This window comes from Onychostruthus taczanowskii, unplaced genomic scaffold (genome assembly GCF_017590055.1).
Source record: "Onychostruthus taczanowskii isolate IOZ18803 unplaced genomic scaffold, ASM1759005v1 scaffold5, whole genome shotgun sequence".
Lineage (NCBI taxonomy): Eukaryota > Metazoa > Chordata > Aves > Passeriformes > Passeridae > Onychostruthus > Onychostruthus taczanowskii.
The window spans coordinates 2,595,206-2,622,876 of NW_024502568.1; the positions used below are offsets into that span (position 1 = coordinate 2,595,206).

General features: G+C 48.4%; 1 protein-coding gene across 1 annotated transcript; it reads left to right on the forward strand.

Annotated features, from left to right (window-relative positions):
• Positions 1-20,674: 20,674 nt before the first annotated feature.
• On the forward strand, positions 20,675-26,628 carry TMEM72 (transmembrane protein 72). The gene is made up of 5 exons (XM_041415916.1): positions 20,675-20,744; positions 24,614-24,680; positions 25,089-25,160; positions 25,846-25,985; positions 26,168-26,628. Exons 1-5 carry the CDS (start codon positions 20,675-20,677, stop codon positions 26,626-26,628), a joined length of 810 nt encoding a protein of 269 aa, XP_041271850.1.
• Positions 26,629-27,671: the final 1,043 nt, after the last annotated feature.

Below are 27,671 nucleotides of genomic sequence, written 5' to 3' on the forward strand. Positions count from 1 at the left end.
GCCAATTAATCAACAGTGGGAAATTATCTCAGAGCACCTCCTAGGGGATGAAGTCTGAGAAAACATCTGGCAGGGAATTGGATGAAGCACTAACTAGGACAACAAATAAGTTAGCAGAGCATTCAGAAGGCAATATAAAGGCAGCATAACTTGTTTAAGCTCTAAAATTTCCTCAAAAATTCAAAATACTCAAAGGTGTTTGACAGTGCTTAACATCAAAAGTCAAAAGCTGGACCAAAGTGACATGAAAGAGTATACTAAGCAAGAGGTTGAATAGGAAAGCAGCTGAAAAGCAAGGAGGAAAGCAGAGGTCAGTAAATTCCCATGGTGGCTGGAACCAGTACTGTAAGTGGGTCGGCCCTGGCACTACAACTGTTTCTTGGGGATTATACAAGTGCCTCAGGCCATACACAAAGCACAACATCTTTACAAGAAGTCAAAGAAATGTTAGACAGGAAAATTATTTTTCTTCAAATAGATCTTAGCCTGGAAGTAAATTTTTGGAAAAAAAAATGTGTTGCTGCTTTTTTGCAGCCATAGATATTCAGCCAAATGACAAGAGATTACAGATTTAATGAAATCCTCAGTCTGGCATTTCACATTGAGCCTGCAAATGTTCACACATGTCCATAAATGCTGCTAATCCCAAGGACTAGAGAAAGAACAAGCCCTCCATCTGAGCCCCCTTTGAAAATAACCTCTGCCATCAGCAGGAATACTATATATCCTATTAAGATTTTGGCAGCTACTGCTGGGAACTTGGTTTTAAAGCTGGGCCAGCTACAATGTCAGACACGTGCTAATGTCAGCCAACCATGAAGTGTCATCCAATTTTAAGTGCAAAAGCCTTCCAGTATACCGTGTACAAGGATGTCCAGGGGAGCAGAATCTCTATAGCCTGATGATTAGAAGGGCCTTTCCAAATAAAGCAGACATCATAGAAATAATTGGTCTTTATCTGATGTCCACTAAAACAAAAGATTTATCTGGGTCAGGTAAAAAACCTTAACATTCGGCACAGAAAACTATGCCAATAAGATCTGAGCAGAAATAAAATGGATCTGGAAGATAATATGAAAACAGAACGCAAGGCTCTGAACTCCTCACTCACAGATATCATGGAAAAAGAGAAAACCCTGAAAAATTGAAAAAACAATTGGCATGTTTTTACCTCAGTAACAATATCTGACCTAACAGCAAATTATGGGTAAAATCACACTAATCTGCTCCTTCTGGAGTAGGCAACATTTTCACCCTGTTCAACAATGCTGGTGAAAAAAATGAATAGCTCAGATATGTGTTTTGTCCAGACATAACTAGCTTCCAAGAAACCTTTGGCAAAGTGGGCACTGCCTCCATATTAGAGGATTCTCATTTATCTAGTTTTTTACAAAAAGGTTTATTATTTATCTATGCTTTCCAGAAAGTCGTCAGAAACTACTGTAATCTGAGCAGAAGTGAACTGATTTCATCTTGTTCACACTCGTGAGAATTGCCATCCACTTCAGCAGGAGAGATTCACAAAAATAAAAAAAAAAAAAGGAAAAAAAAAAAAAAAGAAAGGAAATCCCTTGGAGAACTTCCTCATGGTTTTGAATGTACTAACAGTGTGTCTCCCAAATATGCGTGTGTGCAGTTGATCACAAATGCAGCAGCAGATCTATCATTTTGTTGACAAATGTTTCGAAAGATATTAAATCCATGGTTAATCCCATTACAGTAGAGGAAAGTATCTTAAAAACTGCTCATGAGTTCCCCTTTGTAGCAAACACATTTTATTAGCACTGGAAAAACACCAGTGTTATGTTTGGTGGAGCAAAGGCAAGCACTGATTACTGGAGCATCATGCCACTATAGAAGTGCAACCTTTTTAGCATCAGCACCAAGACAAAAATCTGTGGCAGCAATGCAAATGCAATACTCTACCCAGGTCTCAATTATGGTGCCTGAGCAGAAATATGGACAGAATAAAGAGTTTAAAAATTTGGGAGTGTACATGACTGCCCACAGCTGCACAAAATATGCAGGAGAAAATGCCTTGCTTCAAGGCTGCTGGAAAAAAGGCTTCTCACTTGAGATCTGCTTCAGGGCTCCCTAAGCCAAATGGAAGACAAGCTGGTCCATAGGGGCCCAGAGCAGAAATTATTGAGTCAGAACCTTTGCACTCACTAACAACTCGAAGAAATTAAAGGAAGAGCCCAGGAAAGACTTGGCTGGCAGTTCTCAGCCTTCTGCACCTGACAATGTGAGCGGCCAATTTGTTTAGATATCTTGCCATTTGCAGTTTGATGTGACATGGGAAACAAAACTTCTTGTCCTGACTGCTATTTGAACCCAGCATTTAGATCCCAAAGGAAAAGGCTTCATTAAAGATGCTAGTTCCCAACACAAGACACATACCAAACAACACCCCAAGCTCTCACTAATTAACCTTTTATCTCCTAAGCTCTCTGCCCTTTTGCTGGAATCACCCCATGGAAACACCACTCTTGCTCCTGCACCTGGTTTTCCATCCTTCCCTGTGATCCCAGTGCCTTTGGCTCAGAGTCTGAATTCCCCATCTCCTCTAGGCCAGCCCCTTGCATTCAGTGCTCCTGCAGCCTGACAGCCAGATGTGGAGCTCAGCCTCAGCACCACTCTGCTTTCTTTTTCACTCAGACTAAAGAGCTGCATCAGCAGTTGACATCTATTTGGTCATACCTTTTTCAAAAATCAATTTACTTGCACACATGTGATCAACTGAAAAGTGCTCACAACTCCTGGAAAAAGCAGACAGATTTTCCAGCTTATCCTGTGCATGCAACAGAGGAGCCAGGGCTCAATTTCTCACTAGGAATACCTCCAGATCACACTGGACACCAGAATCAGCCCAGGAAGCCAAGCTGCTATACACAAACCATAAACTATCTGTCAACACCCAGAACTGATCCTGCCCAACTTCCTAAATAACCCAGAGCCACAATGTCACTGTGCTATATCTCAGAACTCTGCCAACATTTCTTGGACTGCCCATCTCCAACTATCAATACATTGAGACACATATTCTCTGCAGACTCATCATTTAAGGGCAGAAGCTGGGAATGAAGGTGTTACCCACTTCCAAAGCCCTCCCTGCACAGAAGGTGTCAGAACAAGCAGCAGCCCACTGCCATTCCCATCACCCACATGAAAAAAAATCATTGATCAGAAGAAGAGTTTACTGCTCCCAACAACTTTCTAATGTGCCTGATTCATTAAATCCTGGGCACATCAGTTGCATAGGCTCAGCTTAAAATCTGTTTACACAGAACTAGGAGTGCATGTCCTGGATTTGGGTTGTACCTTTAAGTTGTGCAGCCTTCCTTAGGGCTTCAGAGATCTTGAACACTAAAAATAACAAAAATAAATTAGATAAAAGATAGCAGAGTTGCAGTCCTAAGAACAGGAAAAAAAGACAGCAATAGACCCAGTACCTTCCAGTTTGGTTGCAAACTTTCCAAATTCTTTTGAAATAGTTGAGTGCTGCAGGGATAGCATGATGGATTTAGATTCAAGACACTGAAGAACTATCCAACAAAACTAAGCCTTTGATTTGCACTCAAGTAAATCTTCCTCTGGATTAATCTGCCCAGCTCTGAGATAACATGTAGATTTTTCTTTTTCCTTTCCACAGCCTAATATAAACAAATCCCCCACATGCAGTGAGAGTTGGGGCAGCAAAAAGAAAACCAGTTTGTACTTTCCAAGGAATGGAAAAACACTTTGTCATTCACTCCAGAGTTTGGCTTTCAGAAGTGCTGCCAGGGCACTGAGTGTTTGATATTATCAGTCTGCTACCAAGAGCTTCATTTAAGCACAGGGAGCTGCCTGCATCTCTGGGTGATTCCCAAAACAGCAGGGATCTGGGTAACATCACCTCACCCACTCCTGCTCTCCCTCGGTTAAACATGACAGAGCAATGGAGCACCAGCCTGAAAAAGTTGGTGGGTACTCACACAACTGCATAAACTGGCACTGCTGGTCCCCAGGGGATACAAGGCTATGAAGGCAGGCTGGCAATTTTTCCGCAGTAAATGAAATCAGCCTTTAGAAGTGGTCACCACTTACTTTTTTACCCTCTTCTCCCATCAGCAGCAGTCTGATGTTCCACTGCTTGTTGCAGGAGCAAGACAGTGTTCTGGGTGGACCAAGGTGTGAGGAGTTCTGTCTAACCTGCACAGATCTTATAGAAAAAGATATGTCTTGATTTCTGGTCCCAAATTCTATGGTCAGTAAACCAAACCTCCACAGTAACACCTCTGCAGTCCTGGCTGGGCTCTGCCCTTCTTTGCCCTTACAGCCCAGCCTCTGCCAGGCTGCAGGGGCTGAGTGCCCACAGCCCCTCCACCCTGCAGGCTCTGCCCAGGGTGGAAAGCAGCTCCCTGGGGCTGGGCTCAAACGCAGCCCCTGCACAGAGCCTGCTGCCTGCTGGCTGTGTGGGAGCACACGGGTGCTGAGCTCTGCTGGGGGAAAAGATCTCTGCTCCTCAATTGTATGCTACAAAATCCCCGCTGTGTCTGTTAGTTTGTTTTCCTCACCAGCAATTTTTTAGGAACAGCTGAGCACTCAGATTGCCCTTTCCCTGGGAATGAAAGCCAAGCAAACGCAACTAGCACACACAGCTGTTCCTTCACAGGAGTGTTTTGTATCTGGCTAGATCAGTCCTCGAAAGCACTGTGAGAAAACACACTTGGATAGCAGTCAATTAACACAAGAGACATTTGAAGTAGTCCTTTGCCTGCTAAATGCCATCCCTGCAGCCAGTCTTCTGGATTTCTGCCCCATGCAAGGGAAACTTATCTATTCTCTCCTTGGCACACCTCAGGCAACACACTGCTTCTTAAAGGCACAGACCTCTGGCTTGGAAAGCCAAACTGAGCCCAAATCAGCAATGTGGGTTCTTCAAGCAGTTTCTGCTCAGTGGCAGGTTCCATTGCTGACAAGCCTTTGCCAAGTGACTGTGTGTGAATTGCACTCTAGCAAGAGTTGTGGAGATCACAGCTGCTGAAGGCTCTTTGGTCCTTAGTCTGATGCACTCCAACATCTTTTCTCACGTGGCTACACTGAAGCACCACTCAGCAGTCTGAAACAACAAACCTTATACACCTTCGTGGAAACTGGGTCATGGACCTGCACTGGCCGTCCCAGGACCACCCCACCTTCTCACAAAGACAGGATTGGAAAGCAAACCCAGACCTATCAGCTCTCAAGATTTCAGCAACAAATCACAAGCAAAAATCACTAGGACTGGCAAGAGACTCAAGTCTTGCAGCTCTCAAATCCACTCAAATTGAGGCAGACCTCTGCTGAAGATAGGCTGCAGCATTGCCAGGAGGGAGCATGGACAGACACACAGGCTACTGTTCAGGGCTGTTTCCCACACCTGAAGGGCTCCCTTTTTGCACTCTTTTCCAGCAATAGCTATGGAAACAGCCAGGAGGTTATAGACATCATGACATTATGTAGAAAGCTAAAGGAATCAAGAGAAGTAACTCATGCCAATTATTTTACAATGCCCCTGGCCTTCACCTACTGCACTGTGCACAGACTGGTGGGGAGAGAGCGGAAAAAGCAAACACCACCTCCAGCTCAAAACCTCCCATTAGAAACAACTGACTGCTTAATAGGGAGATGCTGAATTCAGGGACTTCAGGCATGGCATTAGATTATGCCTATATTTACATCTGTCCCAGAGGGCCACATTTCCTGTACTGCAAACCCCACAAGAAGGGGTAATTAGATTTTTCCTTCATTGATGTTTGGCTCTGTTACAGAGGCTTTGGCTTTTTGTTCCTGCAGGACCTTCCCTGGGGAAACTATTTTCTTGAGTTCTGATTTCTCCTTCTGCCTGGCCTTTGCCTGAGCAAGGGTTACAGTGGGCCCCCATCCTGATCCTCCGCTGATGTCCAAGACTGAGGCTGGCCAGGATCCCTGCAGAGACCAGCCTCACTCTGCATTCGGCAGCACTTTGCTGACAGATACCCCCCAAGGACAGTCCACCCTGCAACTGCACAGCAACTGATCTACAGCTGCTCATTCCAGGCCCTATGGGGAAGAATACCTGCACAGGAGATGTCCCCAGTGCATTCTTGTGAGGCAGTGAGCATGTGCATCCCAGAGGTGCCAGCCTGGACACAGACTCCCTGCAAGGCTGGGACTCCTCACTAACATACCCCAGCCCAAAGTTGTGGCACAGAGTGCCCACTAGCCTGCAGTTGTAGCAAATTAGACTGCTTCCCTCCTAGATAGTGTGGCTGGCACCCCCATGCTAAAATCTGAAGTTTATGTAAAAGGCTAATGGGCAAGGCGTTGGAGTTGTCTCTCATCCTGCTCTCTTCACATCTTTTCAGCCTGAAAATCGTGTAAGCAGCCAAAGAAGTTCCTGAGAAAAATTTTAAGACTGTGTGTGACATCCCTGCAGCACATTGTCAACACGTTAATTCACTTATCGATAAAATTCTGATAGGTTCTGACCTCCAGCATCAGGAAGACTTTCTTCAACAGACACACAGCCTGGCAGCCTCTTCCTTTGTTCATTCAATGCTTGCAGGAACTTTTCAAAAGAGTCAAGAGCAGGAGCATACCTCAGTTTCTTCAAATTTCTAATTCTGTCTGTAGACACTTCTTCCAGCTACTTGCCATCCATAGAGAAATCATTTGGGAATATAGCCATGACCACGCTTTATTGGTCATAAAGAAACACACTTAAGCCTATGAAGGTCACTGCTCATCCTGAAAGGTTGCGTTATTGCAGGAGTTAGTCACAGCTATATTGACCACTGGCTGAGTCTCTTGACTGTCACACAACTGGCTCCAGAGAGGCCAGGCAAGGTTTGTTTTGCTGTCCTCTTAAGCACAACAAACATTTGATAGCAAGGAGATGAGAGCATGCAAAGGGTTCAGAACATGGACTTCAGTCACATGGCAGCAGCATCCTTTCGTTCCTGACCCTTGTGACATGTTTTAACAAAATGTAATGCATTTCATAGATAAAGGTTCTGCTAAAGCTAGGCTTGAGGTATGACATGCAGGACTCAGCAGGGCTGTGGAACCCAAATTCCAGGCAGAGCTGGGATGGTGGCAGAATCCTCAGCAAAGGCACAGTGTCCTGTACCTGCTAAGAAAAAGCACAAGAGAACGAAGGGGTTCCAGCAAATACTGGGGAGTGTGAAGGAGGAAAGTTTGAACATGTATGTCAGACAAGTTTCCCTGAAGGAGCCCCAAGTATCATGAAAAATTTGTAACCCTATGTTGGCCTAAGTAGCAGCAACCAGTATCATCCCACTGCACATGGCACAACTCTCACCCCAAATACCCCACCCAGAGGTTAGGAGCACACAGCAGCTCAGACCCAGAGCAGATCAAATAACAGGTGTATAGAAAGAACCACATTCCCCCAGGTCTTTCCCAGAGGCTTAGGAAGGAGTAAGGAATGAGCCCATGAGACAAGCTGAGGCACCACAGGGAGAAGAAACACCCTGGCTGCTTGCTGGGCTGACAATGCCAGCATGACTCAGTCCCCAGCTGCAAGCAGAGCCCAAGCCAGAGCAGCCACATGGAGAGGACTCGGTGGGCTGGAGCTGAGCAGAAGGACAGCCTGGAGCAGACATTGCAATTCCTCTGTACAAAAAGCCTGAATTACACGCTGCTCCTGGGATCCAAGGGACAAAGCTCACAGCTGCTCATCTGGCAGCAGTGAGACTTCAGCAAGGAGCAGTGCAGCAAGCTTGGAGAGAGACTGCTTTTGGGTAGGTCCCATACAAAATAAGCCTCTTAACCACTACAGAGAAAGCAACCGAGCAGAACAGCACTTCTGCAAAACTACTTCAATTTTGTTGAATTTACTTCCCCATATAACACAGCTGGCAAATAAACAGAAAACAAGGTCTTTTAACAAATAGAACATTTACACCTCTTAAAGATATTGCAAAATCTGAAACACAGGTTTGCTTCCAAGCAATAACAGAGGCAAAAAAAGAACCCCATTTTCCAAGCCATCCATCTGTGCTCACGCTCCACCCCAGCAGCTGTAGAGCTTCAGTTCTGCCTAATGCCTCTCCAGATTTATTGGATGCCCAGCTAAAAAGCACTGATTGTTCCCTGTAGCAGTATTTTGCCATGGGTGAGGAATGTGGGAGGGATCCATAATATTTTTATGACTATTATATGACCTTCTGTTAACTTAATGGGATAAGTCACAGGGCCCTCCCTTAGAAGAGGGCAAGGATCCCCTGAGATGTATGCTCATGGAGAGGCACAGAGGTCAAACCAACAGTGGAGCCTGAACATTGTTAGGAGTTTTAATTATGAATTATGAATCTAGGTACCATAGGTTGCTATTTCAGGAGCTGCTAAATTAACATGCAAGTAAGAAACAGGAGGATCTTCTCAAAAGATAGTGCACTTCTGCCTCCCACCCATTAAGGGATGCGAAATTTTTAAGTTCTAACAGCAATGATTTGTGGTGCCTAATTTATCAAGGCCATAGAGCACCAAGGCAAAATCTTGCCTTCACTTCTGTCTCTCCCGATGACAAGGGGAAAGCTAATACCCCAGAAAATCTCTAACCAGTACAGATAATATTTCTTAAAATAGGATATCATCTCCCCTCAGTTCACTTTTCACACCCTGAGGAGTAAAATTGAGTGGCTTCTGAGTGGAGCTAGATGATAAAACATTGTCTCATAAGAAAATGTTGCTAGATTCAAGCTGAGAGTTTTGCAAGCAGACAAAAATCTAAAACAAGATTAATTTCAGCTAGAAGTGCAAATATGAGAGTAAGAGAGTTTGGAGTCACTAAAAGAGAATTTTGCCTCTGGTCAAGAATTTTGCCTCTGTTTTCTACCTTCCTGAAAAAGGCTAAAAGTGCCTTTGAATTTCATGCCAGAGTTGGAACAAGTTTTATCATAGACTACAGGAGATTCACAATCCTGTGCTCCCCAATCATAGGAAATTTCATATATATCAACTAAAAATGCTGCCACAGCTATTCCATAAAGACGTTGAGCTACTGAACTAGGGACAGTACGTGAAATTTGCACCTGCTTGCACTCCTGAGAGGCAGCCTCAGCATCAAAACAGGCACGCTAAGTCCCAGCTCCTCGCAGGGCTCAGGATACCCGGTGCGGATGGGAAAACCCCATTCCCAAGAGAGTGACTGGTGTTTCTGCGGGGCTCACCGTGGCTGTGGCTGCAGAGAGGAGAGGGGTTCAGCACCTTTTCTTAAGAGACCACTGCATTATTAGTTATTAGGAGCCTGGACACACTGAAATTGCCTTCCTGGGAACTGCTGCTTGCCTTGACTCAAGAGAAGCTGGCAGTTAGGAGCAGAGCCTGCTTGAACCTCAAAAGCATGCTCATTTTCCCCAGCTTTTTTTTTTTTTTTTTTTTGCCAGCAAAGCATGAAACAGGCTGGGGAGTCAACAAGTTCCTTTTTAGGGCCAATGAGTGGGGAAAGTAGTGTTTCATTCTCTTCATAATTAATGCACATCTTATCAGAGGACATGAGGGCAATTTACCTCCTCCAGGGCAGGGGACTTCTGGCACTCAGCTCGTGCAAACAATCAGCTGGCTCAAGGGTGATCCTCAAGCACTCTTTGCTTGTGTGGGGGACAATCCCAGTCATGCAGGGAAGCATCCACTGCCCTTCCTGCTCCCAGTAACCACAGCTCACAACCATCCTCAATCAGCAGCTGTACAAATCTACCAAGGACAAGAGTGATGAGCAATAATTTACTACCAGTTACATCACCAGCTCAAGTGAGCAGCACCATCTCTGCCCAGGACCCAGCACCACCAGCAAAGCCCTTGTTGGTGCAGGATGCCCTAGGGAACAGACCCTGGAGCTTGAAGGAGACTTATATACTTCAGATTCATGAAAGTTTAATTTACCCTGCTTGTGGTTATTAAAGGAAGAAATGAGTTGCACTTAATCCAACATTTCTAATAAATACATTTGAGGTAAGAAAATCCTTTCAGCTGGAACCAGAGCTATTTGTTATCACTCACCACCTCTAGCAGGCCTTTCAGGTGAGAGGTCACTAGAGCTGTAGCAGGCTGTGTGCCACTGGAGATGCTGGCAGAAACAGATCCACCCCATTCCCCCCATGTGTGTAGGGTGTGGGACGAAAATGAATGCATAATCGACTCCCAACTCATCAAATGTCTTTTTTTTTGTTTTTTCTTTTTTGTGGGGGGGACAGAATAATACTCTCCTGGGTGCTCACTTGAGACATCTGAGTTAAAGCATTGCAACGAGAAACCTCAGCTCTAACTCTGGTCAGACTTATGTGGTGACTAAAAATTTCCAAATCAGGATAAATATAGACAGATATGTAGATGTCTTGTAGTCTATAAGACTGGTTGGTTTTGCAATTTCAAGTTGTATTCAAGTAAGAATGTTTCAAGAAGGGCCTGAATCTGATCTGGGTTCATATCCAGAGGTGACCTTAACTTCTGGTTGGTCCTTTTTCTCACAGCAGGAGACTCCGGCATTCATGGTCACACAGCCAAGCAAGCCCTGGAGTTACCTCCAGCCTCCTCAGTTTTCACTCCTCTCCTATTCCCCCCTTAACTTCCATACATTTTGTTCCATCTTCATTTTTAGCTTTCTAATTCCATGGTGGCCTCTCAAATGTACTAAATATAAATGTGTGGACCCAGCTATGTAAATAAAGTGGCCCATGTGGTGAGCACACATGAGCGCAGGGGGCCTTTCCCATCGATGGGAGGGCTGATTGCCAAGCAAATCCCAAGCTCTGCACTCCTGCACAGGGAAAGGGAGCCCAAGATTTAGGAGCAGTCACAACTTATCTTGAAACAGCTGATATTTTTTTCTGCTTAGGGTAGAAAATGACAGGCACTGGCACACCAAGATCTGCCTCCAACATGAGGAGATAGAGGCATGGAGGAGAGAGGGTCAAGGGACAGAGAGATATGTAGGGAGGAATTTTATGGATAAGTAGCCTACAACCAGAAGGGATTACCAGCATTACCCTTGTGTTGCTGATATATGTGCACACCAGTGCTCATTGGGGTGCACACCTTACGGGGACAGTTGGGTATAATTTGAGTGACTCCTTTGTTCCTTCCTGAAACAGAAACAGCTCAGACTCGAAAAATAAATGATGAGGCAGCTCAGGCTGCTAGACATATGTGCAATATCCATTTCCTGTGCAGTATCTCATGGTGGTAGGGGATCTTCCCCTCTGTCAGGTGAGTGGAGGTGTCAGGGTTTGCATGGAGGGCAGGGAGTGGGTGTGAGGGCAGTGAGCTCTCCCTGGTGCACGCCCTCAGAGATGTAGTAGGTGACTTTGCTGCCTGGCCCACAGTGAGTCTCTTCTCACTCCAGAGCTTTTGTTAAGCTGCCCACTCTGACAGTCCTCTGTGCCATCCCATGAGGGCAAAGGAGCAGAAAGGGGGTGGTCCAGGGCACGCAGCTTCCTCAGATTGTGAGTTCTCAGGGTGGGACAGCAGTGAGAGCACACCCAGGCTCAGGCTCTGGCTCTGGCTCACTGTCATACTAACACAGCACTGAGCCTGCTCCTAACCTTCAGCAGGCACAAATGAGCCCATGCCAGGTTCAGGGACTGGATCTCAGTGCAAAGGGAATACTACACAGCCAGAGGGACACAGGACTGCAGGGGATGTCCAAGCCAGGCAAATATAATACATGACAGAAACTTATTCCCATTACCACAGACACACCTGATGTGATGGACAAATTCAAATTTACATCCCAGCTTTCCAGCTAAGGCCAAGACTGTCTCCTCTTCTCCCTTCAAATCACACTAGCCATGGCAGGATTGCAAGGTTTTCAGTGGTAAGCACCCAGTGCCAGGTGCCTAGGCTGGGATACCAAGCTGGCATCAGGGTCCCTCCAGGGACTTGTCTGACCTCACCCAACTTCCATCTCCAGGAGGTCAGTTTGCTTTGCTGCTGCTTCTCCTTGCTCTCAGCCTTCTCCTATTCCCAGCCCCAACTAGGGGTGATGTGACCAAACTTCTGGTGCTAAAGCTATATGCTTGAAACTCTTTCAGACAATGTAGTAAAAGAGGTGATGGATCCTGTTAGGCTTGTTTGCTCTGCAGCCTTTTGGAGGCAACGCCAAGTAAAATTAAGCCCCAGAATAAATCCTACTAACAGGAACACTTTTACAAATAACCTCAGCTACACAGCTTCCAAGTCCTTGAGCATTTCTACATCTCTGCAGCCAAAAACATATGTTTTGTATTGCTTCACATAAATCTCCCTGGTTATTTATCTACATAAACCCTTCTATAAATTGCTCACTGGGACTTGAAATGCAGCAAGCAGGCTCTTTGATGTGTCTCAACTCTCAGGTGCATCAAACACTGCTGGGCACACCTTGTTTGCTCCCATGCAGGGAGAAGTCACCAGTCCCCTTTGACACAAAAGAGGGCAAAGAGTCAAATGGTTTTGATGGATGGAAGGATGAATGTCTGAGGGATAAAGCCCATGCACAGAGCTTGTTTATACTGAGTTACTAGCTCTCCCTCCTCCCACTTACTAATAAAACACTGCTCCACCAGCCTTCCTTAGGAAATATACTCCGGACCAAGAGCCTGCACATGGATCTCTTTGTGAGCTCCTTTTACACTATTGCATTTCCTCCCATAGTGGCAATTTCTCTCTCTACAGGAATAAGTAAAACAACAGCCTTATTTTGTGGTGTTAAGGTGGTATTTTAGTCTTTTTACAGACCTGCTTCACATAGAGGTGGATCTCACCCTTCATCATTATAGCACAATTTTTAGTTCAGGAAATGAATCATGGGTTTAGGTTAGAGTTTAGCTAAGTTCCTTGATTGAGAGCTAGCACTGTATTTCACAAGGGAAGTGAAGACTCACAGACAGGTAGGCAAGATTCATCATCCTTGAGTAAGCTGTGCTGCTGACAATGCAGTGTGATGCTATCTGGATGGAGGCATCACTCCACCTCAGTTTCCCCATTCAAAATGAAAATTAATCAGTGCAACAGAAAAACTGACAATGTTTACTTTATGTTGACACAGCACTCGTGTTGGCCTCGTTGGGTCTCAGTGATGAGAGTCAGCCAGCACACACGGAACACTAACATGTCACACTGCTCCAGGGAAAGCAACCCCTTGTGAATACCCTCTCACACCTGCATGTGTCTCCTGCACTGCTGCTGCAAGTTGCTGTCTCCCAGGGTGATGGCAGATGATAGAAATTTTTTTGTGGAGTGGAAGCTGAAGGGATGGAGGAGTTGGAAGAGGGGAGATGGAACCTCAGAGCAGCTTGGCCAGCAGTTCAAATACCTACGTAACAGCCCAAAGCTCATATTCACTGACAGCTACTGAGGAAGGAATTGCCTGGCTTTGGGAGCAAGCTACAGTCTTTATTCAGAGGTCCCAGCAGCAGCTGAGTGGCAAATTCAGACAGAAGATGTGTGATTGATTTCATCTCTTCTTCAGCTCCGTACAAATAGGCTGAGGCTACTCTAGCCTATCTCGTGGGTCATTTTTCTGCCTCTACACTGCTGCTGTGTAGTTACCTTTGGTGCCCCCTGGACTCCATTTTTTTGTGACCTGTGGTGTGAGGCTGGACTTCTTTTACTATGGTCCACTGCTACAAACAACACATTGTTATTAGTAAAGGCAGTGATGGTCTTTCCATCTTCAATTACCTCTCTATTTGATTACTCCAGTCCCATGGGACTTCTTGTGGGGTGAGGAATTTTTCAGTGTCAGTGGGAAAAGTGGATGTGTGCTTACTGGATCCATGTGAGGTGAAATCCATGGCTTACACATCCAGATCCCAAGCCATGGCCATATTTCAGTAAGTGATCCTAAGCACAACCTTTTCCATCTGCTCTGCCTGCCTGTGTGTGCCTTACTGATCACTTCTAGCTGCCTCTCAGACAACGCTAACCAGTACACCCATCTGCTAAAGGACTTCCATCAAATTCAGGCTCTGGGAATGATTTAGACTTCAGCACAGACATGGAAAAAAGGAGATGGATCTATTTTTAGTGTGATAGTCCATTGAGAGGCAATGATGCCAATTTCAGCATGATGAGCCTCTCCCAAGTTCTGCAGCTGACTGATTCATGGTAGGGGGTTCCTGTACCCCCTGCCCATGTGTGGGCAACATGGTTTGTGACATGTCATCTTTGACCACGCCTGGAGTTCCCACAGCTCCCATGGGAGCAGTTCATGGCAAGCAAGTCCAATGGAGCCTGTAGAAAAGAACGAGAACTGAGGGGCGGCAGGCACAGAGGACATGCGGGGACTTGTGCAGGGTGTAGCCATAATCACATAAATCACATAAGTAACTCCCTTCACGTTTCCTTTCCCTCTTTACATGCAAGTTGAAATCTCCATTCATCCACCTGAGAGCCACAATCAGTCTCACAAGGACCAGAGATTCCTAAGGAAGAGGTACAAAGCCCCCAAGTCCCCACTGCCAAGGCCAGCAGTGAGATGTGCTCCCTGGCCATACCACAGCAACCCCAGCAGGCTGAGGGTTCCCCCTTGCCCACTGCTTCTCAGAGGAGCTGCCAACCAGCTCCGTGGCTGTGTTGCCTCCCAGTGGAGTGGAGACAGTCCCACTGGAGAGGAGTTGTACCTGCAACACAGAGCAGCCCCCCTGTGCACCAGGCACATCCCTGAGGAGCTCCCTGGCAGTTCCCTGAACAGAAGGCTCATACATCTCACTGGCTGGCATGCCCTGCCCCTTGATAATCTGGGGGAGCATCCTTATCCCTGTCAGGCCTCTGCTGCCTTCATGGTATTTTGCAGGTCCCAGCCCCACTCTGGCCTCAGTCCTCCCAGCAAGTCACACTGCTGTCAGAAAAGAAACTTCACAGGCAGCTGACAAGTGCTGAGATCGAAGGTATTTCTTGCCTTTGGGCTTAGATTTGGAATTACTGCCTTGGCCTTAATTTCAGTTCCTGATGTACCCTCTCCCTAGTTCCCTGTGACATTTCTTGTTTAGCTTTACTGTAATCCCCCAAAGATCATGCATTTCAACCATACAATTAGAAATAATACTATTAGTAAAAGGAAACAAAGATTTAATGTGGGAGCTTTCTTTCCTCTGGATTTTGATTGTTTTTCTCTGCAGTTTGCTAAGCTAGAAATGTGTTTTCATGGAGAGTCTTGCGTAATCACATGGTTCTGGGAGCTGGACACCAATCTCTAGAAGCCCCACTGTGAAACTGGCGATCAAATGCATAATAAACAAATGTAATTTTGATAGTTCTTGTTATTACAGCTTAGTTTAAGAAAAACACATGGGTCTTCAACACATATATACATACACTTGCTTATGTATGCATACATCCTGATCACACATGTCTGTGCCAAATAATGTAAAATGACACAAGCACACACTGCTCAGCCCACCCCCTTGGAGGGCAGAGCAGCATTGGGATGGGGATTGATCCCGGCTGTACAGAGCTGTGCCCCACTCCTGGGGGATGGCCAGCCAGGAGCCCCTCACACATGCTGCCACAGGGAACTGGTATCAGTCCGTGTTTTGGAAAGCCTCTGAAGTTGGTGTCAAACAGGAGACCAAGTAAGAAAAGAGAAGTTCATGCTGGCATGCTGGGAGGTCACTTTCCTGAGAGAGGGGCTGCGGTGAGGAAGCTTGCAGGTTTCACAGGGAAAGCAGAAACCACCAGCAAGTCAGAGTGATAGAGGTGCTGTAGAGATCTGTGAGATCCCCAAAAGCACATCAGATGGGTTTCTACATCCATTTTCTGCTTAAACTTGCCTTTGCCACGGAGGTATCAACCTCAGCTCCCTTCTCCAGTATCATCCCACACCACCGTGTGTCCTGAGTTTCATTAACACTGGATGCCTGGATGAAAACTCAGTCCCCAGGATAAATGCAGGGTCTCTCCAATTGTGCCGGCAGGGAGAGGGTCCCCAGAGAGGCTGTGGCTACAGAGGCTGCTCACCAGCCCCTCCAGCTCAGCCTCTCTGCTGGGTCAGCCTGCAGCACTGGAGCTGCACACCAGAGCCTTCTGGGGCTGGCTGGGCTGCTGTGGACAGCCGGGGCAGTGCTGCTGAGCTCGGCATTTCTGCTGCGCCGGGAAATTCCCGGAGGAGCAGACGAGTGTTCGGCAGCGTGTTGATTCCTTTGATCGCAGAGCACAAAGCAAAACAGGCCAGTTGTTGATTTGTGTTCACTGCAGCTCTGGGCTCTCCCCAGTCCCCTTCAGATCCATATTGCGGCTATCACGCTTCTCTTGTTCGAACAGTAAAACTTAATGATGCCCTTTCATCCCCGCCTTGCAGGGGGCTGGCTGCAGCCGGCCTGCGCAGGGAGCAGCGGCTCTGTGCCGTGGTGGGCTCCTGCTGTCCCCTGCCGGGCATCCCCAGCACGGCTTGCTTTGCTGCGGCCCCGGCTCTGGACTCTGCACAGGGCATCGCCTCCTGCTACAGCAAAGGGAGGGGAGGCACATGTAAGGTGTTCCCTTTAGCTCTGCTGGTTCTGTAGCTTCAGGCATTCCTCTGCCATGTTTTTCCCTGGCTCAGGAGCAGAGGGAGGTCTGCCAAGCTCGCCTCAGGATGCTGTCATTACATTCAGACTGGTTTGGAAAGCAGTGGGGAAAGCTCTGGGGATACAAGGCAGAGTGAAACTCTTGCTGACTGCAAGGAGATATTTGTAGCCAGTGAACCCACAGATGCAGCTCATTGATGCTTCCAATCGGCTGGGTCCATCTGCCATCAGCCTGCTGTTGTGACAGTCCATTTCCTCTCCATGGCAGGTGACCTGGTGGAAGGAGAGCGCAGGGAGGCAGCACCTGGCACCACTACAAAGCCTCTGGGCAGCTGCTCGCTGGCTCCCTGTCCTCTGGTGGGCCAGGGAAAGCATTGGTGTCAGTCTGTCTTATGCTGGACACTCTGGTGGGAGCACCTCAGCTGCTGCTGCTCAGAGAGAAACCAAGGCTGCTAAGCAAGGCTACATGGCATGGTGGTTATAGCTGAGGGCTGAGGAGAGAAGAGGAAGTGAAATATCAGAAACCAATTTCCAGAACATTGTCCAAGGCAGTTTGGGAACTGGTTTTGTACTTTGGGCAAGCTAAGTTAAGCATGTTCCTGTAGGTTTCTTCCAGAGCATGGTTTGTGGTACCCTATGCATCACTCTTGCAGCATCACCATTTTGCAGAGACAAATATGAGGTGAGTGTGCTGCTCCCCTACATCCTTACTGGGGCAGCCAATCCAGATGCTGCCTTGTTCACAGAAAAATGGCCACAGTGGTCATGCCACAGGAAAATCAACCTGAGCAAAGTGTGAGTAGGGAGAGATGAAGACAGAGACTAACACAACCATGAGCCATAACCCTGAGATAAAATCCTCTCAAATCAGCCCATACACCATGGGAAGCAGACTGTAAATGTGAATCCTGGCTGGCAGCCAAAGTGCAAATTGTAAGCCCCTGTGCAAGAGAAGTGGTTTAATGTGCTGTGGGGACCACTGCTGTTACGTGTCCCAGAACAGCCTGTGCTGGTGCATAGGTTTTGCAATGTTGGTTACAGGCTATTAAACCCTCTAAGTTCAGAAGTCGTCAGTCCTCTTCTGACTGCATAAACTCATTCCTAAAAACCTCACTAAAACACACCTTCATTAAGGTTTTCATCTCCCCACTTGAACAGAGGCAGAAGGAGAAGAGACCCTTCTACCAAGAAAAATCAGGTTCATGTGAGGTTGCTTTGTAGGAGCACTAGCCAAAAACATCCTAAATGGAGAGAAGGAGCTGCTAAATGGGTGTTGATACAAATGAAGTCTGAGGATACCAGCTCCCTCCATGCTACCTTGCTGGGCAGTGGAGTGAGAGAAACACCTAGTGCATCCAGGAAGAGTGAGTGAAGGCCTTATGCTGCCCCAGCTAAGGGTCTCCCCACATGGGGGACAAGGACCCTCAGGAAGGCTGGGCAGTAGCCAAAGGAACATGGGGAGGAGATGGAAGTTTTAAATTGTTAATGTATTAATCTGCCTTTTCCAAATAGATTCTTTTCCCCATGACCACCACAACTGGCACCCATACATTTACATTTATTTAAAACCCTGGGGCATGTTGCTTTCCAGAAAGGAAACATTGCTATCAAGGGCACTTAGACAAAGTCATGTACTTTCTGGGTGGGAGCTCACTGAAGAATAATAAGAATGCTGAAGTAAGAACCCAGCATGCTGCACTGCCCACGTTGGCTAAGAGGACTCCTACCTTGGGAGGAGGCAGCAGCTTGCTGCCTTGAGCAGTGCTGGGTGCTGCTGAAGGATGAGAGGTCATAGCTCAGGGCTGCACTGTGTTCTGCATCTCTTCATGCCTAAGCTCATGGCTCTAACTGATTCTGAAAGACTCTTATGTCTTCCTTTCCTCTATTTGCTTTTAAAGTTCTTTACTACTTTTCACATTTGTAAAGAGACACCTTCAATTCAATACATCAGTGTTCAAAAAAGAACATGACAGCAAGGAAAAAAGCATCCAGACTGTTTGCACAACGTGAAAGAACCTGCACAACCTGTACAGCCTGGGAATCCCTGAGATTTGCTCAATTGGTTAGAGCATGGTGCTAGTAACACTCAGATTGTGGGCTCAATCCACATTTGGGCCATTTACTTAAGAGCTGGACTCGGTGAACCTTGTGGATCCCTTCCAATTTGGAATATTCTGAGAATCTGTATTCTGTAAATGCCAGGGCCTTTAAGCCGTTCTGGTCATTACTGGAGGCAGAAGGTGCTCCTGGAGCCTGCAGCAAAGCACCATTAGAGGGCATGGGGATCATCCAGGCAATGTCCAGCCGTAGCAGGCAGGGCAGCAGGTATCCCTGCTGGACTTTTCCTCAGCCTTCATGTGACCTCCCCTGTTGGCTGCCTCTGATTTCCACTCTCTTGAAAAGGAAGGCTCACCACTGAGTCAGTAGGTGTGGAAAAACAGGTAGTTCCATCAAACACCCGAGGTGGTACAGGAGGACAAGAGGAAATGAGAACACCCGAAGTATGACACTGATAAAAAGCAAAGACATGAGCTGGGTTTGCACATTTCAGCATTGCTGCTCAGGATGCTCTGTAAACTCTTCTCCTGTGGGCCTTTCCATTTTTCACATGGAAAATGTGCACTCTGCCCAAACCTTGTCATGATTGCCTGCTGCAAAATCTCTGCCACTCACAACCTTGTGAACATTCAAAAGACCAGTTATTTGCAGGAATCATGAACCCATTTAATAAGCTCAGGCATTTGGCTGCCGTGGGAAAATACCAGTTTGAAATGCAGACCAAGAACCCATGGAAGAGAAGCTGTCACTTTGGCACAAGTCATCTCTACTCCCAGGATAAGTCAGCACAACACATCCTGGCCAGGCTCAGCTTTGTGGTGACAGGCAGGTGAGAAGGGATCACAGGGGGACAGGTTCAGCTGGTTGCTCCCTCCCTGCAGGGCTGTGTGTGAGTTGAGCATGATTCACCTAGTCCCTTGCCCTTCCCAGCCAGTGCTGCAAGGGGCAGGGGCTGCAGGGACTGTCCAGCACAAGGTGAGCTCACTGACCTGTGAACCCACTGCCCTGCAGGCACCACAGGTCCGTGCTGCCCACTGGGACTGTGCTGTGCTCACACGACCTCTTGGTCCTGCTGGGACTGCCATGCTGCTGCCCACACCACCTCTTCCCTGAGTGGCAGCAGGTGGGGATCAATGGTACCCTGTTCAAGCACAAAGGAGCGTGGGGCTGGGGTCCAGAACAGCCACTGTTGTCTTGTCTTGTCATTTAGACATACATAGGGTTGCCCATCTCCTGAGCCAGTCTGTCCTGCAGTGACAAGCCAAGGACTCCCAGGCTGTCTACAAGGCGAAGAGGTCAGAGTACCTGTGCAGCTCATTCCATACATTATGACACTTGTGAGACCCTAGTGCTGTTCAAACGGCTCTGGTGGCTACAAAACAAAAACGCATTTCATTGGTGTTCCAAAAGAAAGAAAATCAGATCTCCCTTGCTGTGCTGTCTCAAGTCTGTGGGACCCCTCTGAATATATTTGATCTTGTTCCTGTGGTTGCACATCAGCAAGACACTTCCCAAGCCGTACTAGTTGGAACCTGGATGGTGAGCAGCAGCCTCGGCCGGGGCTCAGCTGCAGGAGGCAGTGGGCCTGGGGTGCCCCTCGTGACTTGCCAGAAACATGCTGCTCTCTTGCCAGGAGCAAACATCGTCATCCTCACAAATGGTTAACCTGCCGGGAGCTGCACAGCACTAATGACTTCACATTCATTTAATCAGCTTGGGCTTCCAGAGCGTCCACCTCAGGAGCAGGGAAGGCCGTGCACCCCTGCTCCCAAAGCCGCACCCTGCCTCAGCAATCATTAATCACCCCGGCCGAGAAGGAGCAAGCGGCAGGCAGGAGAAGGCCGGCTCTCCTCAGCCCCCACGGCAGCGGCAGCAGGCAGCGCTGACCGGTTCCCTGGGGTGACAGCTCATTCTCCGACCACCCTCCCCTGGGAGGCCCTGTGGAGGTGGCCAGTCCTGCACGCACTGCCCTTTCCTTCGGGAAGGTCACTCAGTCCAGGGAACGAGAGGTTCTGCCTGCTCTGGCAGCTGCTGGGCTACGCCTGAGGTGGGGGCTCTGAAACCCCAGGAGTTCCTGCCTGGCTGTACCGCAGCCTTCATCCTTCGCCATGCAGCACAAGGCATTTTGGAGTGCCCTGGAGTACACCTGCCGATTGCTGGGCATCTCCACCGCAGCAGGTAAGAGCAGATTCTCTCTGTCTTTGCACTAAAAAGGCACTGAGTGGGTGCCGGGACCTCCAGGCTGCCTCCCTGCCTTTGCCCAGCTGCAGCCATGGCCCCGTCCTATGAGGGGGGACAAGACAACTTGCTCACTTTTGCTTTGGGACTCAGGGTGGGAGACTGGTGGTTGCCTGGCTGGGTTCTTTCCAAATGCTGTGGGAGGCACAGTGAGACATCAGAAAGGACGGCCAATGTTCAGAGGGCAAGCTAAAGCATGCCAAAAAAAAAAAAAAACAAAAAAAAAAAACTAAACTGTATTCTTCTAAAACAGACATAGACATAGGCAAGTTGTGAATGAGACTGAAAAGCAAAATACTCATGGCTGTGCAAAACTGCCGGGCTACACTGTGGGATGTGAAGATGAAGGAGGATCTCCTTGTAGTGTGCACGGTGAGATGTCCTGTGCCAGGCAGGATGGAGATGTTCTGTCCCAGCCATCATGGCACAGCTACTATAAAAGCATGGCTCTGCCTCTCTAGCAGCCTGTCGGGGAGCAGCTCAGAGCAGTTCAGGTTGTAGCTGCAGTACAAACACCATAAATTCAGCCACCTGATAACTGGGGAGTTGCATCCTCCCACCTGCTGCCGGGGGCTGCTTTGGACCAGGGTGTTCTGGGTTTGGTGACACACCCAAGTGCTTGGTTTCAGATGAAATCCAGGTGTTTTGAGCCAGGTGTCAGACACAGTGTCTCACTCAGGAGGATGGAACACGTTTCACAGATAGCATCTCCAGATGGGACTTGGGGAATCAGCCAAGGCAGAGGGCTCAGAGGTTGACTCTGGCACTGCTGCTGACTAGCTGTTATGGGACAGGACAGGCAGCACTCTCTGCCTCAGTTTCCCCATCAGTAAAGCAGAGATCAAAGGGTCTGATTTGTCTAAAGGTTGGAGAGTGAACCAGAGGTTCCTGATGAGAGGTGACTTGAGGTGGTGCCTGTGGTTCCTGTTTCAGAATCCCAGAGACTTCAGAGTCAGACACTGCAGAGTAAGTCACAGCAGGCCCTCCTACTTTGTATTTCCTTTATGAGCTGCAGACAGTCATGAAGAGGCACTTTGCTCAAACCAGGGACAAAGTAGAAAGCACACAGGTCAGCTGAAGTGTGCACAGGTTCCCAAGGACACAGCTGGGGTGATGGAGGCTCTGGAATGTGCTTTAAAGGACTGGTACTGATAACAGGCAGAGAGATCTGAGTCTCTGAGTTTATACAAACTCCCAGTATATAAGTGCATGTTGTGATGATACTGCAACACTGGGAGATGGGACAAAGCTTTAATCAGAAAATGGAGATCACTTCATTTCTTCATCTCCATGCCTTTGGACCCCCATGAACCTCACACTGGTCATATTCTCATTTAAAACTCCAAGGAAATTCATGGAGATCCTTCTGGGAGAAAAATTGAGTTTGTTGCCATGAGAAAACTAATGCTAAACCAACAAAATTGAAAGTAGTTTACAATGTAGAAGTGTGTTAGTGGAATATCATGTTTCCCTCCTGCATGTTTTCTTTTCATCATTCTGCAGCATGCACATCTTTTTTAAACTTTTCTTTAAATGAGCATTGCAGTTATCTGTCTGCTTAGCATCAGGGCATAGAGAGCTGCACTACAACTCACTGTGCGTTTCCATAGGTCTGGTGCATTCCCAGCATCACCTGACTTTCCCAAAAGGCCTGTGAAGACTGAGATGTGCCTGTGTTTTATTCCTCTGTGTATTTCAATGGAGTAAGAAATCAGCTTGATGCAGTGTTTAGTGCCTGATGAGGTGTGTGAGGCTTTTGAATGAAATGGAAACCAGGCAGAAGAAATTCCCATGGGTTTTGTTTGAAAAAAAACCCTATGAAATGGAGAGTGCATCAGCCTCACTAATTGATTTTGAGAAGGCCTGGCCAGCTCCTTATGCTGCTAGTAAATACAAGTTACCCACATAATATAAACCTCCTCTTCCCACAGGATCTTGGAGTGTAATGGCTCTCTGCAATGGTGAGGCTGCAGGGCTTCCTTTGTATCAGAAGATGGCTAACTGGTCTCATGGCAGGTTAGCAAAGAGTCGTCAAACAGCCCTGTGATTTGCTGCAGGGTTTGCAGCATCTCTAGTTCAGTGATTCTAGGCCTTGTGATTTTTGCATCTAGGAAAGATTTCCTACTTATTTCTTAATTCTCATGCTTTCAACCATTTAATTCCTAATCATGTGCCTTTAGCCACATGGTTTGGACAAGATCCAAATCAAGGCAGTGACTAGTCCAAACAAACACCTCGAAACAGCCTTTTTTTTTCTTGCAGATTCTTCATCCAAACAGCTTTGTGGATAAAGCAGAAGCTGTGCAAAAGGAGAAAATCTCCCCATCCAGAGCAGAGGCTTGAGTTAACAGCCAAGCTGTAGTATTTTGTATTCATCCACAGGGTCTGAATGAATGAATGAATGAATGGGAATGAATGAACTCCACATTTGTAGGGAAGATTAAAAAGAATGGTCCTCAGTCACAAGATAGTAAAAGACAGTACTTTGCATGTAGGATTACACAGCTCTTGCAGCTTCACAACCCTCTCATGAGACTGATTTCCCTGTGCTCTGCTCAGGGCTGGAAAGACAGTGTACAAGGGTGGCACATGGGCCCCATAAGTTCCCTTGGCTGACAGGGGCCAGCAGCTGCAGGAGACACAGGGAAAACAGAGGGATTTCTTTCAGCCCAGATGGAAAAGCTGACCCTTGGCACTGACCTACACTGCAGTCTCGATGGACACTGATCTGTGTTCTTGTTTGGGAGCCTGGTACCCTTCTCCAGATGGGGCAAACCACGGCTCAGAGAAATGGATCCAGCCTGCTCCTCAAACCTTGGCCAGTGTGCATGGAACAGGAGCAGTGGTGAACTTCCTGATCACCAGTGGGTGGGTGAGGACTGCTCACTGAGGGGTGGAGGCATCAGGTGCAGACAGGAGGTTGCTCTGGCTATGAAAGCTGGGCTTCATTCAGCTCCACACTGCTGACACTTGTGCCCTATGAATTAGCATGTACCGACCAACTTGCTGCAGCTGGTGTGAGGCATTACATTTCTGCTCCATTTTGGAAATAATCTTGAAGGGAACTGAAGGATGTTGAAGAAAATTTTCCATCCCCTGAAGCTATTGGCCAATCCATCAAAGATTTTAGCCTTGCTAATACTCTTAATCCCCCTAAAACTGACTCCCTGGTGTTCTGTACTGGCTGAGGCACTGAGAGAACGTTCATTCCCTGTTTTTAATCTGCCTGCTCCCATTATATGTTTTTCTGTTTGGCTAGCAAAAGATCCTGATGCTATGGCTACAGCCCTCGGTGAAGGCAGCTGGCACAGTTCCCCTGCTCTGCAGCCTCGTGTTGGGTGCAGCAGGACTGGGCAAGCAGGGAGGGCAAGGCAGTGGGGCTGGCAGGCACTGGGGGGACCTGGGCAGAGGAGGATGGGGCAGTGGGCAGTGGGCCTGTGGCAGCTGAGATGTGGCAGTATGGCAAAGAGAGGACACTGCTGCTCGCCTCCCCCAGCTGTCCAAGGCCAGCTGGTATTCCCAGAGAACCTTTCCCCAGCCCACACAGTGGCAAGGCTGCCATCATAGGGGTGCAGCTGGGATGGGTTTCAGGGCTGTTGTCAAGGGCAGCACTCAGCTCTGACTCTTCTGGGTGGGTGTGTCAGCATGAATCACTGGTGCTGGCAGTCCTAACATGCTGCCCAGCATGGAAGAAGCTGCCTTGCTAGCCCCTGGGGAAATGGGGACATTTATCCTGGGAGCTGGGAACTAACCCAAGGGAACTGGGAATGAACCCTGCAGTCAGCACCTTTCTTACCTTCTCTTTCTAGTGCTGATTGGTGTGGGCGTAGAAACCCTGCAGCGAGGACAGTTTAAAAGCCTGGCTTTCTATCTGCTGTGAGTATTTTTGCCCTTGAAATCCGAGCTGGCAGGGGTGATAAGGTCAACCCCTTCACTATATGTAGCACCAGACTAGACTGCAACAGCAGCAGGAGACAGTGTCCAAAGCTTTGGGTATTTCAGATCTCTACATTGAGTTTTCAGAAAAATAAGCTGTTTCTGTTAGGAAAAGAAATGCTACTGCAGATTCAGGCAGGCCAGAGGCAACACTGGCTTCAAGCTGATTCCCCAGGGGCAGAAGGGCTGTGAGTTTTCCACAAACCAGATGAGCAGAGGGTGTTCAGACCCCAGCATACAGACTGTGTTGAGAACTGTATAGTAAATTCTGGCCCCCTGTGCCCTTTCCACCCACCTGCAGAACATAATCAAACACAGCCCTGCTCCCCTGACAGCTCCACCTTTCAGTTTTTCAGGGGTTGCAGTTACTGTCTGTGAAGGCTTCTTCTTTATCAGTTTGTTCCTGGAGATGTGCTTCACGTGAGTAGACCCTGCCCACTACTCTCCAGCCACGGTGGGACCTCCCAAAGGCACCTTGCCCCTTACAGGCAACACCAGATCTGGGGGAGCTGCAAGTGCCAGACCAAAGGTCCTGCCCCCAGTGCCAAGGCAAGTGCACTCGGACAGGGGGGAGGTAAATGTGTCCATGTGCACAGCCATTTAAACCCGTGTTTTAATCCAGGCTTGTGCCCTAATTTCCTGAGCATCAGCACAACTGTGTTAAGCAGATGCTGGTCTTCAGCATCTGCTTAACACAGTGTGTAGGCACAAGCTACCAGGGTTGGAGGAAGAGCCAGATCCCCAGGGTGAGCTTTAGCTCCCTCCAGAGAAGTTAAATTTTAAATGTCGACAATCCTTATGTTCTTTTCGGAGGCTGAGCACTGCTGCTGTCTTCCAGCAGAAACTCAAAACTCCTCACAGCTTAGAGGCAACACCTTACTCCTAATAGCAGGCACTTGATTAGTGAGGCGCTGAGATGCTGGCCTCTGGCAAATGCTCTTCTCTCAACAGGAGATGTTCAGGCTTTGCTTATCTTCCCTGAAAAACACACCCATCTTCTGACAAACCAGTGAGGATTTGCAAATTTAGATGGGTCATGGTTAGGACCAAACCTTGGCATATGGTTGGTGCCTCATGCCACCAGGACCTCTCTTTCTCTCCCCAGTCACAAGCCTGAATTCCTGGCACAGGCCTTCTGGAAGCGAGCTAGATGCCCAGGGAGCTTCCAGAAATTCCTGGGGTACACGCTGCTCTCAGTGGCTTGCTTCCTGCATCCCGTCCTGGTCTGGCATGTCACCATCCCTGGTAAGAAGCTTGGGTGGGGAGTAGTGCAGATGGAAGAGGAGCATGGTCTGTCAAGGGGTGGGGGTGGGGATGTGCAGGGAGCTGGGCTGGTGGCCGATGGCACTGGGCTAGCCAGACCAAGCGCTGCTTGGCAAGGCCTTCCCACTAGCCAGAGCCCTCAGCCAACATAGTCTTGTTCCCAGGGTCCATGCTGGTGCTCACTGCCCTGGCCTACTTTCTGCTGAGCAAGAGGAGGAAGAGCCCAGGGCACAAAGACACGCATCCCCAGGCAGGTCAGTACGTGGACCCTTCGGCCACTGAGGCGGCCCCAACCATCATTGGTGACACTGAGCAGACCTACACCTTCCACGGGGCCCAGAGGGAGCAGCACCGCTCACTCCTGGGCCATATGAAGAGCATCCTGAAGGGCAGCAAGGACAGCAGCTCAGCCCCAGAAACTCCTGTCCAGCCAGCAGCCGTGCCAGGCCCTCGCAAGCAAGTGCACTTTCAGGAGAAAGTGGTGCAGATCATCCCCTCTGTCAGTGAGGACTTAGAGGATGTGGAGAGTGAGGCTGAGGAGACCACATCGGACACAACACCCATCCTCACCCCACCTGATGCCCCCATCATCATCGCCCCTCTCAGCTCTGCCGGCCTCTTCTGAGCCCTCAGCAGGAATGAGGACAGGACAGACCTGCTCCCCTGGAACAGATGCTCCAGCAGCCAACGGGCCCAAGGAGGTGGCCCTTTTTGCCTTCCATACTTTTGGGGTGACATCTGTGCCACCCCTTCTTCAAGGGGCTGCCTGCACTCCCTGGTCCCCCACACTGTGGCAGGCCAGGGGACAGGCAGGGTTCAGCCAGGGTAGTGCCAGCACAGAGAGGTTTCTGCTCCCACGGCCTCACCCTGTGCACTGCACACCACTGCCGTGCTCCTCCTGACATCACAGCCACGCTGTGTGCCTCCCTTCTGGCAGACACGGGCAGCAGGAGAGACCTCTGTGCCCAGGAGCAGCCTCTGCTGGGGCACTTGTGTCCCTCTGGCCCTCAGTGCACATGGCAGAGCTCAGGGCTAGGCTGAATTCAGCGCTGCAGCCTGCGGGCTCCCTCTCAGCACCTGCACCCGCTGCAGCAGCTTGAGACTTGCAAAACATATTTTGGAGGTGGGCTGAGACCCAGCACACCCCTGGCATTAGCACCTGCTTAGTACCTCCCCAGGCACTCTGAGCCCAGCAGGGAAATCATCTCTGGCATTGGGGACACCTAAGCAGGAGCAGAGACCTTCCAGCTGTCCCCTGCTTGGACAGCCCCCTTGAATTAGAAGATAATATGGCAGCCCAGGTCCTGAGGTTCAGCACCACACTGGCACAGCAGACTGTGTGTAACTCCAATGTGTGTAATTATGGCCCCCAGAGGGCAAAGGCAATAATAAAATTACCATATTGTCCCACCAGTTCCTTCCATGCCAGGTCTTCCCTGAACCCCTTAACTCCCTGAACCCCTTAACTCTGGCTTAATCCTGGCATAATTTCTGCCTTTTGAGGACCATTCAGTTGTAATCAAGCATTTCCCTCCTATTCAGCTCCCACCTGAGGACATGTGGGAAGAGCTCAGGTAGCTGGGTTCCCTTGGACATGGGACAAGAAGCCACACTGTCACTGCTGTTGGGATGAAAATCTGTAAATGCTCTGAGCCCAGACACATAGCA

Bases quoted from the DNA above. Each gene is read 5' to 3' on its own strand.
- TMEM72 (XM_041415916.1), top strand. From the start codon at position 20,675: ATGCAGCACAAGGCATTTTGGAGTGCCCTGGAGTACACCTGCCGATTG. The intron at 20,745-24,613 runs GTAAGAGCAGAT...TTCTCTTTCTAG, and splicing joins GGGCATCTCCACCGCAGCAG to TGCTGATTGGTGTGGGCGTA. The intron at 25,986-26,167 runs GTAAGAAGCTTG...TCTTGTTCCCAG, and splicing joins CTGGCATGTCACCATCCCTG to GGTCCATGCTGGTGCTCACT.